The sequence below is a fragment of the Aspergillus japonicus genome (genome assembly GCF_003184785.1).
Source record: "Aspergillus japonicus CBS 114.51 unplaced genomic scaffold BO86scaffold_112, whole genome shotgun sequence".
NCBI classification, from domain to species: domain Eukaryota; kingdom Fungi; phylum Ascomycota; class Eurotiomycetes; order Eurotiales; family Aspergillaceae; genus Aspergillus; species Aspergillus japonicus.
Window position 1 is genome coordinate 24,686 of NW_020291749.1, and position 13,935 is coordinate 38,620.

Below are 13,935 nucleotides of genomic sequence, written 5' to 3' on the forward strand. Positions count from 1 at the left end.
TTTACAGCCTCGATATGAGGGAACAATTCAAAAAGTCCGTCAAAAGTCCAAAGTCAGGGTTGGGATGGCTTAAGTTTTCCTTTGGAAACTTGGAACTTTTGCGCCAGTCCGGCGGGGGCAACTCAACGCAACGGCGGATCTGCGGTCGGCCGAAAGGGTGGGGTGTTGTGTCAGTGTCCACAGTAAGTTTAGTAAAGGTCATTCAAGGCTACTACTGTACAGTACACATAGTACACCAATTTACCTCTTGTTAATACAGTAAATATATACGATACTGTAGAACTTGGAAAGTTTCACTTGGGATAAAAGTAGTACTGTACTGTACCGTTTGGGCAAGAAAAAAACCCTTAAGTTGATTAGGTAGGTAGGTAGTAGGTAGGTACCAACACTTACTGGCTAATTGGCCAATTGCGTGTGTATGTGTGTATGTGTGTATATATGTGTATGTGTGTGTGTATGTGTGTGTGTATGAAGTCACTGTGGTGTCTGCTGAACGCCTCTAGATAACTGGAACTTGGAAGTTACGTACTATAAGTACTATATAGTTATATACCGCACACAGTAGATGCAGTACTAGGTAGTAGACAGATCCTTCTACCTACTAGATAGGCACTTCCACCCACCTCTCCAAAACCCAATAGCAACCCTGCTTACTTACTCCCAGCTAGAATCCCCGCCTTCGTCGGGGGGGTTGGGCTGAGATGTAGGGCCTTGGTTATCTTGAGCGGCCGAATATCGTTCATTCGCTTGCTTGATCAGCGAGTCTCGATACTCGGCAGTCAAGTCCCGCGCGTTTTGATAAGCAGTCACGCCCCGCTGATAGGTGTCGGGATCCCCGTGTAAGGCCCATTGCCCTATTTGGGTCATCACATAATCCGCCGTCGTCGTCGTCGTCGTCGACGTCGTAGTAGTAGAAGCGTCTTGGTGGCTGGGCTTGTGGTTGCTCCTAGACCTGGTAGGATGGGTCGCGTAAATGCCCAGAGTTCCACTACAATACGTACACATCAGAGTATAGGCTTGGTTGTCATATGTCGGTCTGCATTCACCAGTAGCCCCATTCCCATTCCCATTCCCAAAAAGCTGGAGTGCATGTAACGCTCGCGCGCCCAGAGCGCCGTCGTAACAAGCCTGCCGCATAGCGACAGGAGCGGACCCGTAATGACCTTTAGCCTCGACGAAAAAGTTCGGCGCCACGGGGCGGTTGCCTTGGGTGGTTGGTATGATCAGGTGACTCAGCTGCTGTCGAACAGCCGGCTCGAGCTGGTTGATCGTGCACCGTAGTAGAAATCGGGCTTCGCATGGGCCAACGTCCCGTCGGTCAACGGGGCCAGATTCATAAAGCGGTGTCCTCCGGCATTCCGGGAAGATGAAGAAGAAAGAGAGGAGGAGGAGGAAGAGGAAGAAGAGGACGAAGAGGAAGAAGAGGAAGCAGCAATTGGTTTGCCCTCAAGAATAGGCAGGGTATCCTTGATCACTAGCTGTTCATCAATGGCTCTGCTGTTGATTCGAGTGAATTCCTTGTATTCCTTCTTCAACAAGTCCGGTGATAATACACGCGATGGTCGTGGAGCCTGTAGTCTCCTTTGTATTTCGACCAGATTCTGTAGTTCGTCGGGCTCCGTCCCATCGGGATACGTAGATAATGGGAGAAGAACACCATGGTCAAGTAGATGTTCCTCAAGATTCCGATCATAGACAGTGGCTTTTCCAGTCATTGGCGCTGGGTTGGAGTTGGTAGGATCTATAGAGGATTGAGAGAAGTGGGCTGGTGCAGGATACTACTATTTGCAAGGCTTTTGAGTTACATTTCTGCTCTGTCGATCGGTATCAAAGGAAAGGAATAAGAGGGGTGAATCAACTGACATTCCTAATATCGGCTAGATCTTGTCCTCCACAGCGGGAAGATCTTCTGATCTCTTGTAAAGAAGTCGCAGAGCAGTCACGTAAGAAATCAGAGGCAAAGGTGTAAGAGTTGGGAAAGCAGGTCTGACTTGGACAGAGCGGTTGATTTTGTCGGTGAGCTTCTTTTAAAGCGCTTTTAGTCAACCACAGCTTGGGGAGATTGTTCCAAAATAGTGGAGGAGGATGATAAGTAGAGCGGTTACGGTTCCGTTTCCGATGCTGCTGCTGCTTAGAGACCGGCATATGGGGTTATGTTTAGATGGAGTGACTAACAGAGAGGTTGTAAAGAACGCAGAGGAAAGATAAGTGTTTGTTTGAAAGGCTTATAAGTTGCCTGTGCTAGTGACATATATATATGCTTGTAAGCCATCCGGAACTGGAAAATGTTTCATTGCGGCCAATATAGATTCTTTGTTTGACTGTTCTTTATTTGAACTCGGTAGAAATAAAGATAGCCCTGTGAGATATCCCGGATCACGTGATAACCACCTTCCTCTCATTCACTAGCTAAGCACATCTTAACCCAACACCCATTTATTTGTTGTCACAAGAACATTCGCCTGGAGGTAAAATGACTGATTCAATAGAGCCACCGTCACCGATCCCGAATGGTCTGATCGAGTGTTCGGGCGTCGTGAACGGGGAGGACGTTGAGGTGGTTCTGCAGGCCAGGCGGACCCTCTTCGGTAGATATAAGCCAGAGTTGTGCTTTACTAGCTCTGATGGATAGCTGTCGTGTTGAGGGAAACCTATCGCACGGTACTTAGATATCCTCTCATCCGTTTACAAAGAAAAAAAGAAAAAAAAAAAAGGCACTCTAAAAAGCCAATCCATCAATATGGTACCTGACCTTACAGTGTCTTCAAATTCCAGAAGGAAAAAAAACCCCGTCTCGAAGATCGGTTCCATCCATTATGCGATCTACGTAGTTAGGGCAAACTCTCCCCGAGCTACCTGCCTGCTAAGTTATCAATCAGGAGTAAACACCCCTGATTTCGTGATTCGGAACACCAACGGAGCACTACAAGAATAAAGAAGAGTGCAAGAGCAAGTGAAATAGAGTTTACAGAGTCTATCTAAACTATCATCAACTTCTTCACCCGCCATACAGGATACATAGCGTATATACTCCATAGTATTCACCGCTTACCATACCCACCTTTCACAACTGGTATCCCAAGGGGCCTAAGATTACTCCCCCGGCCTCCCCTCACCCTTTCGCTGAATGTCGTTTGGAGATTGAAACAACAGCATACCTCATACTACTCTGTAGGATACGATCCCGGCACAAAGCACTTATATACAGTACCCAAAGTGGTTGGTGTGGGTGTGGGTGGGGCCACCCCGAGGGCACTGGGCAGTACTACACATAAAAGAAAGAAAGCAACACTTCAGTTCGTTGAGATATAATCTACCCACTGGCACTGCAGCAAGTCCACCCAGCTATAAGTCAACTAGCGCCCCCGTCCTTGGAAGGAGGAACCCCTGCCCGGCTAAATGCGTCCCGTCCGGTCCAAACCTGATTTCCCAAATCCGGTGGGGTGGGGTCTAAAATGGCGCTTAATCTGGGTTCTATACTAATTAACATCCTAACTATAACTGAACAGTAGAAGATTGTAGGATAAGTAACTTGCACAGTCCATGAAATATAGAAAAGGCCAGACTGGATTCGACTCGAGTACTCCGTCCAGAGGACTAAGTTTATCGGAACTGGACTGTATGTTACTACTGCCATAGTGCCGTGCACCAAGCTACCTGGGCACACAGTCCATACTTGCTGAATGTACCCTAAATGGCGAACTTAAGTGCGCCCAAGATAAAGAGATCCGGACTAGGAAAGGAACTTTGGAACCTTGAAGTGACCGACCCTGGCAGACTCGACTAGAACCGTACGGAGTACCTACAAAGTATTCAGAATAAGTGGTATTCAAAAATAAAATCTTCATAAAACTTCAATCTTAGAGTACTGTGTACAGTACAGTAATATCTAGGTCATCCCAAACCCAAAACAAAATCAAATCAACACTGGACGAGCGATCGATCAATCCCAGAACAGACCCGTCACCGTCACCGTCACCACCGCTGGAAAGCCAAATGACGTCGGCGGGAATAACCGCTCCTTCGATCTACCCCTGGTCTCCATCTGCATTTCCCTTTCTCCTTCGCCATCAGCGGTCTGGGGTGGTCGATTTCGAGCCACTGCACCACCAACCTTGAAAGAACCCTGTTTTCTGGGATTTTCCGGGTCGGGGCTCCACAGTTCACACTGGGATTCTGATGCCAGAGAATAATACATGGCCCCCGCCCTCATAAAAAGAAAAAGAAAAAACGCAAAAACATACAAAAAAAAACAAAGACAAAGACAGCCAGACTCTTGGAAAAATATGCAGGTGGCAACTAATTAATTTGCTTCTAGTACTACAGTAAGTAATTGCTTTTCTGGAAGCTTATCCGGGTCAAATTCCGCATGATCGGTGGTTCTCCAAGGGTAAACTTTCTACATATGTAAGTGGTACGTACTCATGTACCTGTACGAATACTCATAGAATGTGGACTAGATTCTAGCTAAATGTCGATGGAGTTCTACTCGGGTCTCTGACCATGACTCGACGATCAGTAGACTTAGACTAACCTTATCGTATACTTCGGCCGTAAAGAAATGCACCTCCAAGATATCACCAAGTCCGTTGAATAGACTCTAATAAGATTGATAGCAATCTTGCTAGCACGATCATCCTCATCCCGTACATCCATGATGATCAAGTCCCAACTAGCAATAGCAATACTCCTCAGCCAACACAAAACAACTCCACCACCCCTGGCAGTGACTTTTCCCGTATGCTTGTGTCTGCCTTTTCCCGTAGAACGCCGTACCCCCAAACCCGCTTGAAGAATAGTCAAAAGCACCTGGCCCATAAAAAAGCAAAGCAAATCGCTAAAAGAAAAGCAACAACCCTCAAATCAGTGAGCCTCCCACTGCCACCAATTTCAAAGGTCTCCCATACACAAAAAAAGAAAAAAAAAAAAGAAAAAACACATACGCATCCTCCCGCCTTGCAAATGTGATGTACGAGTCATAAACTCCCGCTGGCTTTTCAATGAAGCAATAAATCAAATAAGTCGATCAGAAGGCCTTCCGCTATGCAGTAGAGCCGGGGTGAACTGTAGCCGGCAACATATATGATCCCATGTCATGATTCAGTCCATCAAAGCTAGATCCTCGAGGAACTCGTATCCAGGCATCGAGTCCAATGAGCCATCCATGGCCGTCTTGATGCCGCTGTTTGTGTCGTTGCTGCTGCCAACGGGGCCGCTGGTGAATGGCATGATATTCAGAGGTGGGCTATCAAAGCCGAAGGCAGCAGCAGCGGCGGCGGCATCAGGAGAGAGGCCGGAGGAACCCGACGAACTAACCGACCTGGAGGTGGAGAGACCAGGAGGGGAGTTGGTCAGGGAAGAAACAGATACCCTGGTCCCAGTAGTCGCGGCAGCATGATCGCCCATCATCAGCAGATCGGAAATCTCGGCGGACCGACGGTCTGCAGCCGCGTGGTCCCTGGCGGTGATGTTCTGGACCATTTGACTGAGATGGAGGGCGATGGCCGGGTCCCCACACTCGCTATGCCTCAGCAACTCGTTCTTCATGGCAATCACCTCGGCACGAAGCTCCTCGACCTCTGTGCTGAGCTCGGAGTTCTTGGTTTGCAGTTCGAGAAACTGGCGCTCCAGCTGCTCGTTGAGCTTCTTCTTCTTCTGCCGACATTTACTGGCGGCAATGCGGTTCCGCTCTAGGAAGCGATCCCGTTTGGCCTGTTCCTCATCGTGGGGAGGGCTGGGAAGCTGCTGGGACAGCCGTTGTGTCTGCTGTTGTGGCTGCTGCTGTTGCTGAAGTTGTGGCTGGTATTGCTGCATTGGGTATTCGGTGTCAATCTCCGGGAGCTTTCGCTTGTTTCGCCTGTTTTCATCGTAGGGAGGCGGGGTGGGTTGTCCGTTTCGCAGGTGGGAGTTCCGGGAGTACCGGCCGAAGTTGGGATTCATTGTGATCCGGAGTGTCGAGTAGAGTGTAGAGAGTGTGAGTGGAGGGCGGGGTGGGTGGATGGGTAGTGAGTGAATAAGTGAACGAGTGAGTGAGGGAGTGGGGGTCCGAGAGAAGCGAGAGTGATGGCAGTGAGAGAGGATATGAATAGGAGATAATCGTATAGTAGTAGTGTGGTAATAGTAGCAGTTGTTGCAGTCGGGGGAGTAGGCACACAGTTGAGTGGGAGGGGGAAGAAAGCAGAAGAGAAGGAATAAAAGTGAAGTGAAGTTGAGAAGAAAGGAAGTACAACAGAAGAAAGAGGGGAGGAAGAGGGGGGGGGGAGAGGGGGGAAGAAAAAGAGTCAAAAGACTGGAACAGTATCAAGACCTGTGATACCTACCAAGCCCAAACACACCCGCAATAGAGCAGAGCAGAGCAAGCAGACAAGACAACAGACAGGAGAGACAGAGAGACAGTTCGAGACAGGCAGATAGACAGACTGCAGACAAGCAGTCAGTAGTCTGGAAACACGGATGTCGATCCCTCCTGTTTGAGGCAATCTTAGAGGGAGGGAGCCCTGGAATGTGTCAAGAAACGGAGGGACAGAGGGAGGGAGGGAAAGCAACTGCAATGGCCCGTGGATATGCAGCGAACCTTGCTGGAAGGGAAGAAGGGAAGAGGGGAGGAGCACAAGGCTAGAATCTGGACTGGACTGGACCGAAAGGCACCACCAAAGCCAAGAAGGAACCCTGGGAACTGACATCACATGTGCTTTTGCTGGAGCATGAGCATGACTACGTATGGGTAACTATACTACTGTACCTAGTATGTAGTACCGTAGCTATCTGAATGCGGCAGGTGGAGGTCCTGAAGAACCAGGCCATCCATTCGATTCCACACCACCACGTCATTGCAATCAAGAGTGATTCCCATGACTGCCTGAGGTTTTCCACGGATTTCTCTGCCCGTTGATTGGCGGTTGGGGCTACCCGGAGCCATCTTCCTGCCAACCAATCCGGGCCCACTTGGCTGAGCGGACCTCATTCCGCCAATGACACTCGTCTGCCGTCGCTCCCTCGTCGCTGCTTGCCAAACCATGGTAAAGCTGGCTGTTAAAGCTGGTAAAGCTGGCTGAGACAGCAGAAACGAATAGATTCATGTTGGTACTGTCCTCAATGCTGAATCATCCATTCATTCATTCACCTGTTCAAAGAATCAATCAATGAATGGATCAATCAATGAATCCAACCAAAAACACCAACACCAATTCCACCATCGTCATCGTCATCCACATCGAAAAGATAAAGCAAGCAAAGCAAGCAAAGCAAGCAAGAAAACTCAACCGATGATCAGCTTTCCCGCCCTCCGATCAGCCCGCCAAATCAACAGGTTCTACAAGGACCAGGATCAAAAGATCCCTCCCTTCCCCCGCATCGGCTCTACCATCCGACGACTCACCAGGCCTTGATCGACCCGTGTGAACGTACAAGTCAAAAAGTCCTCGAAAGTAAATTTGATAGAGTCGAATGGAAGCTGAAGCAAGTTCTCCTAAAATCCAGGCCCCCGTTCTAGTCGTTCAGTTTGTTTCTAGTCCCTACTCTCTGCCCTCTTCTACTCTTGTCTCTCACATGTTCCCCACGCGGCCCGCTTCCCTTGAGCAAGCAATCAATGCCCCCCTCCCCTCCTCCGCCTCCTCCCTCTCCTCTCTGCTCTCCTCTCCCTGTACATCGCCCAAGACCGGAAAACCTGGTTTTGCTTCGCAAAGACCACTCAACAAAACTCAGACACTCGCTCTCATTCGCAATCACTCTCTCCCGCCCATGGCCGACCGGATGTTCTGGCATTCGGTTCAATAAGCGTAGACCTGAGAAGAAAGGAACAGGGAAAAACTTTGGTAGTCCGTCCTTCCGCTGGATCTACTGGCCGAACGAACCCGTTGATACCTTCTCCCTTCCCCCCCAGCAACCAATATACAGCCGGAAGGTCAATTCAATGGGCTAACCGTGGTTTGTCCGATTGCTGGCCAGCGGAGCTTACCAATATAGTTTCCTGCCCGCTCTCAAACCCGCTCACTCAAGGTCTCCACTACGGACGACACTACAATTCAGCGACTGGGCCACCCTGTCAATATCAATCACATACTATACAGTTTCTGGCAATAAGAAAAATAAAATAAGAAAAGGCGAGATACAGCGGCTGCCCAAAGTACTGACGCTATGGGTACCTTTGCTCACATCCCCATTCCACTAGCGTCGCCCATCCTCCCCCCTGATGCGGATCCCTGATGACTTCATACCAAACCTTCTATCGCCCTGACTTTTCTTTCTACAAGTATCGTCCGACCAGCAAACATTCTGCCCCCGGAGATATCCCCCGATCCTCAGAATCGCCTCAGCAACACACTTCCCTGGAGGAGACTATTGCACGTCCCATTTGCACGGATCGCCGCCGCCGCCGCCGCCGCCTCGGCAGGTTGCGATGTTCCCAGATGCGCAGCTGACGACTGATCCCTCGCCAGTGCTCCACGAGCATCATCACCACTCGTTCGCTCTCAATCTCCTGGGCGATAGCTCCAAACGTGTCGCCAGACCCCTCTCTCCCCGTGAGCAACGGCCCGAGCACGCGACCCAGCCGGTCCAGCGTCAGCGGTCCCGGCCCCCCACTCCCATTCTCATTGTTGACAGAGCGCGGAGCCTCCTCCTGCGCTAGGCGCTGCGTTTCATGCAGGAGTAGGGCGCTGAGGCCAATCACCCCACAGATGAGGTGCAGCTGCATGGTGTTCGTCAGGGCCAGCAGTGCCAGCCCAATGGCCTTGACCTTGACGTAATCTTGCGGCGAAACCCCTCCAAGACAGCTGCGACGCCGTTCCACATCGTCATCCACCAGGGGTGCTTGGCTGATGCCCACGAGCACTCGATATAGTGCCGGTAATCCCAGGAGCCCGCCGGGAAGCCCCGCCAGTAGTGCCAGGAATGCCCGTGCCATGCTTTGCACCATTGTGTCGTCCATCGTACGAGCGCTAGGCTCGATCACCGCTAGGGGTAGGTCACTACGGCCAACCGTCATCTGGATTCGATCGGGCTCTCGAAGGGCGGCGAGCACCGACCGGGCGAAATGGTCGTAAATTCGCATTGCCATTTTCGGATGGCCGGGATCGACAAACACGTCGCGCACCGGGGCAGCTGGAGCAATGACGTAGATGAGCGAGACCATTCCATCTCATGCACCTCGCGCATCCCCGGTGGGGAATAGATGGGGCCAGGACCTACCAAATCGACCCAAAACGGTAATTGTAGCTACAAAACATACCGGGAGGCGGAGTTTCATAGGCGCAAATTCGGCCGGCAGCGTGAGTATATTATAGCCCCCGAGACGCGCCAATTCCTCCAGTGACATCCCCGTCAGTGAAGTCATCTCGTTCACCCGAGTGCCCACATGCGCCAACGTCTTCATCCGGCGTAAAGTCCGCGTGGTGCGGGGTCCCTCCGACGAAAGGCCCAGTTGCAGGGTCGACCGCATCGTACGTAGTCGGCCATAGAGTCGGTCGCGCCGTCCAGTAGTCATCTTCTCCCCAGCGGTGGTGGGGGGAAGCTGCCCTGGCACCCAGTCAGCTGGATAACCCAAGCATCGATCCCGTTGGAATTGTCCGCGCGAACCCGATAACTGGGAATGTGATCCATCGCCGGATTCTGCCCCCTTGCTGTTGTTCATCGGCAGAGGCGGGAGACGGAGCTTCTGGACCAGTTCGTTGAATTCCAACACGGCGGCGCGCCGTTCGATCTCTGCAATCACAGAACTATCATCCGAGGTGGAGACATAGAAACTGTCCCGTGAGGAACTTCCCGACTCGACTGAACTACCTCCGGCAAACGGGTTGGCTAGTCGCTGGAAACTCTCGGTATCGTCGTAGGTCGACGAGACTCCCGTCTGGCTCGATTCGGAGCTAGACTGTCTTGTGGACCGAGTCGGATTCCTTGCGTGGTTCCGGCTGCTTTCTGAGTCGTCCACCAGATTCTTGGGATCTGTGAATGGGTTCTGACAGAGGGATGGGTCTGCAAGGGCGATGGGCATGGAAAGACGCTTGGAGGGATCGTGGCACACCGTCGCGCTGGTTTGGTCCGAATGGAGAGAGTACATCGTGTTGTCACTCACCTTGCGGGCCTCGCCAGTCTCATCTGCTTGGCCGCTGCATTGCGGGTTTGATGGAGATTCCGCACAATAACTCTCCACAATGCTTCGACTTAGTATGCACCCGCTGGCTAGATTCCTGGCGTTCTCCGGGCTGGTCGGAAGCTCGAGTAATGGATTCAGCGATAGATCCGGTGGCCGCGACTTGCGAAAGCGAAAGAGACCTTTGAGATTGGTAAGTCGTCGCGAACTTCGCGAACTTCGCAAGGGTTGCTGTTGCTTGAGTAACTCAGCCGGTGCGACTGGACTCTGCTGCTGGCGGAAGAGCGGCTGCGCCTGGTCCACAGTGCTATCGTCTGTGGTAGTAGTCGCAGTCCCAGAGGATAGCTGGGTTCGACTCACAGCGAATGTGCGTTTGACAGGCTCACTCCGACGACCTCGGTTGGCTGAAGTATCTTCCAAAGTGCCCATTGCTGTATGAAGTAATTGTAAAGCTATAGCTGGGGATCTCATAAGGGCCACTGAGCCGGGTCTGCGGAGTACACCATACCTACTATGTAGTAGGCACAGTGCAGGTTGAAGTCGGATGCGAGGGCCTCCCAGCACACTTCCAAGTAGACCACCGCTCCTTCCTTTGAAGCATGGTAGCTACTCAGTTGACGTAGCAGGAGAGGTTGTGATAGCAAAGGAAAGAGCGGCCATGTCCTGCGGTCAACTTCCAACGCAAAGCCACTGGATCACTACAGTTGAACAAGTACAAAGATACAACATACAGGTCAATGGAAACATCGGATCAGAATAGATCATGAGAGTGTGAGAGAGTCATACAAGCAATGAAATCTATTGTTGTCAAAGCCTAGCGCCAATGCTAGGTTCCTGGCCCCCTTGCCGCTCGCGGTAGGAGACCGATCGAAGAACAAGTGTAGACCCCATATGATACCATGTAGGTTTACTTTTGCATCGTGAGTTTGAAAGAGACGGAATGAAGAAAGATAAAAGAAAAACATGAGTTGGTAACAAATAAAGCTACCAAACTGTCAAACCTCGTAGGAGGCTCGGACACCGACACTAAGCCCAAACGAGAAACGCCATCCTATGCAATTGTGAGTGTATTGGCAGCACTGTGGCACCAGTGGAAAGGGTAAATCAGGAAGTTAAACATCAATTCATGATAGCTCATCAGTTTCGCCCTCAAGGAGGATATACTGCAGGATGTCGCTCAGGGTCAGGACGCCCTTGAGCCGGAAGTTCTCATCCACCACAACCAGGCGGTGGACGCGAGACTTGCGAATCGTGTCGAAGATGGTGTCCAGACCATCGTTCAGGGAGCATGTGTAGATGCCCGGGAAATCCTAAACGCCGGTTAACCGACCCATTCCGCAAGCCGAGTATGAGGTATACTTACTGGAGACCGCTTTTTCAACGCCTCTCCGACTGTTAGGCTGAGATCATCATACACCCCGCCTTTGATCAAGGTGATCACATCAACTGCTTCGAAGACGTTGTAGACCACTCCTAGAAGGCGCCAAAATAGTTAGCCACGAGATCCAGGCATTGAAGGTCCTTATCTGGACAGAGAGGCCGTCCTACCCTCAGAATTCACAATCGGCACACTGGATATGCTCCGCTCGACCAGAATATGAATGACATCAATGACAGGGGTGTCCATGGATGCCGTTGCGACATTCTGGTATGAACCCAGCAGGATCTCACCAAGCGGCTTGCGCAACTTCTGGGTGTCTGGGACATTGACCGCAACGAACTTGAGAATGCGATACTGAGTAACGACGCTAAGAACGAGAGAGCGGTCGGTTTGACTGTCATATGTGACGAGGGGGATACGGCGAGCGCGCGACTCCAGCATGCGCCGACAGGCCTCATACAGGGGACGTTCAGGGTCGATCGATATCGTCTCGGGAGGAGCGACGCCCAACGCCTTTTCCACCTCTGTCTAGAGTGTCAGCCCTGCGGGGTTTTGTGAACGATTGTTGAGCTGCGCACCTCGGAGGCTGTCGAGCCGGAATTGGTCGATCTGGTTCAGCGCAGCCGGGTTCTGGAAGTAGTATTGGATGACGTTGATGTAGTCGGAGGTGGTCAAAAGACCGGCAAAAGTCGAGGCCTTGGAGTCCCACAACGGAGCCGAGACGATACCTGTTATCCCAGAGCACCACGTCCTTCCGGTCAGCAAATGGTCCTTCCAGCATTGTGACCTCGCCCGGATTATGGCGCAGTCGCAGACGGAGTCATCCCGCCTGGAGACGGACAAGGGAAACACCTGCCATTTTGGATGAGGATGTTCAAGCTCTCCTTGACGGACAACGAAGTGTCGAAAATTATGAGTCGGAAACTAAGGGGGAGCACATCGTAACTAGTACGGACTTTGAGGAAATTGCGGATGGCACGCTACAATGAAGAAGACAGATCCACGACTCTATTAGCCACTGCATCCAAGCAATTGAGGAACCATGGAAGTGCAGATTACGAAACGGAGATCAGGTAGAAGACTGCTGTCTGGCTGCCAACAAATTCACGGGCGAATTGGCCCAGAAAAAGATGGGGGGGTGTAGATTTGGGTATGCGAATGAGGGGTTGAGGCACCAAGGCTCGGACGGGTAGAGGAATATGATTCATGCAGCAGCAAATCCGGGGGGGGGGAGAGAGAGAAAAGGCGACTCACTAGGCCCTGACGCTCTTCCCGATCGATGGCCCTCTCGGGCTGAGCTGGGGGCATTGGTTGTGACAGACCTCGCGGCCGGAGAAAGGAGGCGGGATGCACGAAACCTCCCTCGTGGGCACGGACTGGCCGACGGTCTAGGGTGGAGGAGGGGTGGGAGGAGGATGGGAGGTAGGGCTGCGACCGGGATCGAGTTCGAGGGCGGAAGGCAGTGTTGGTGGTGGTGGAGAGAGGAAATAGAGCTGTAGCAGTAGGAGATGCGAAAGCAATAGCCGTAGCAGTCGCCGTTGTGGCCGAGGAGAAGAGCGGGTGGTCGTTGGTGGAGGTGGTCGTTGGCGTAGTTGTTGAAGCAGCAGTAGTGGAGGGCGGCAGGCCGGAAGTAGAGCTGGTTCTGCCCGTGGGGACTGGCCGCCGCCGCTGGGGAAAGTCCTCCGTCATGATTGATCGATGCGTTCAACCACCGCTTCCAGTTGCAGCTCCGGTGTGGAGAGTCGGACTGGCGTGGGAGAATCCGAGCGAGAAAGAACAGGAAACAAAAAAAAAAAAAAAAAAAAAAAAAAAAAAAAAAACGGTGCCTGTGCAACGATAACAACAAAAACCACAACAACTACTACAACCGACTCTAAGGATTCAGGGCTAACGTCCCTTGCTTGCACCAATATAGTACGTTCACTGTTGCGTGACAAACAATCTTCCCGGTTCGCAAGCAAGCGTGCAAGGTGGAGAAGAAGTAAGAATAAAGGGAGGAAGCCGAGGGAGGAAGCCGAGGGAGGAAGCCGAGGGAGAAGGATTGATAATAAATCTACCCCAGTTTTTGGAGAGATCACTTGATAAATCCTCCCAGCTGGAATGATGCCTCTACCGACACAAAGTACCGTACCTGTTGACCGATCCATCCTACCTCTCAGACCCCTCGGGACATCACCTGTACGTACAGTACATTGGTGGTAGACTATTTAAACCAGGCTGAGTAGCAGGACTGACGGAGGAAGAAAGTTCTTCGCTATGGCAACAGTTGAAGAAGGTGCCTTATCTTTCTGTTCTATAGAAGAACGCTGGGGTCCGTGACTCCATAACCGAACCCCTCCCCGCTATCACCGAAGATGCTTCATTTCCTATCATATTGATGCCTAAGGCAATTGAGTGCCCCACTATTACTCACGTGATTTATGGTATATGTTGGGGCAATGGATATGATCTCAGGATCACCCAT

General features: G+C 51.5%; 5 protein-coding genes across 5 annotated transcripts; 1 reads left to right on the forward strand and 4 right to left on the reverse strand.

Moving 5' to 3' along the window:
* Positions 1-618: 618 nt before the first annotated feature.
* On the reverse strand, positions 619-2,292 carry BO86DRAFT_451803 (uncharacterized protein). Its single transcript, XM_025676885.1, has 3 exons — positions 1,864-2,292; positions 1,411-1,778; positions 619-1,348 (listed from the first exon to the last, which is right to left on the reverse strand). The coding sequence occupies exons 1-3, from the start codon at positions 2,143-2,145 to the stop codon at positions 655-657; spliced, it is 1,344 nt and encodes a 447-aa protein (XP_025522103.1). The 5' UTR covers positions 2,146-2,292; the 3' UTR covers positions 619-654.
* A 2,667-nt stretch (positions 2,293-4,959) lies between these two features.
* On the reverse strand, positions 4,960-6,110 carry atfB (bZIP transcription factor atfB). The gene has a single exon (XM_025667218.1). The coding sequence runs from the start codon at positions 5,938-5,940 to the stop codon at positions 5,101-5,103; it is 840 nt and encodes a 279-aa protein (XP_025522104.1). The 5' UTR covers positions 5,941-6,110; the 3' UTR covers positions 4,960-5,100.
* Positions 6,111-7,536: 1,426 nt separating this feature from the next.
* On the forward strand, positions 7,537-8,037 carry BO86DRAFT_27122 (uncharacterized protein). Its single transcript, XM_025667219.1, has one exon. The coding sequence runs from the start codon at positions 7,589-7,591 to the stop codon at positions 7,919-7,921; it is 333 nt and encodes a 110-aa protein (XP_025522105.1). The 5' UTR covers positions 7,537-7,588; the 3' UTR covers positions 7,922-8,037.
* A 358-nt stretch (positions 8,038-8,395) lies between these two features.
* Positions 8,396-10,078, reverse strand: BO86DRAFT_284807 (uncharacterized protein; the record flags this gene model as incomplete). Its single annotated transcript, XM_025667348.1, has 2 exons — positions 8,396-9,102; positions 9,190-10,078. Coding segments are annotated over 2 exons (1,596 nt in total), but the record flags the coding sequence as incomplete, so codon positions are not given.
* A 1,136-nt stretch (positions 10,079-11,214) lies between these two features.
* Positions 11,215-13,160, reverse strand: snf4 (AMP-activated serine/threonine-protein kinase regulatory subunit SNF4; the record flags this gene model as incomplete). The annotated part of the gene is made up of 6 exons (XM_025668562.1): positions 11,215-11,400; positions 11,454-11,563; positions 11,639-11,995; positions 12,050-12,199; positions 12,322-12,451; positions 12,726-13,160. 6 exons carry the CDS (start codon positions 13,158-13,160, stop codon positions 11,215-11,217), a joined length of 1,368 nt encoding a protein of 455 aa, XP_025522107.1.
* Positions 13,161-13,935: the final 775 nt, after the last annotated feature.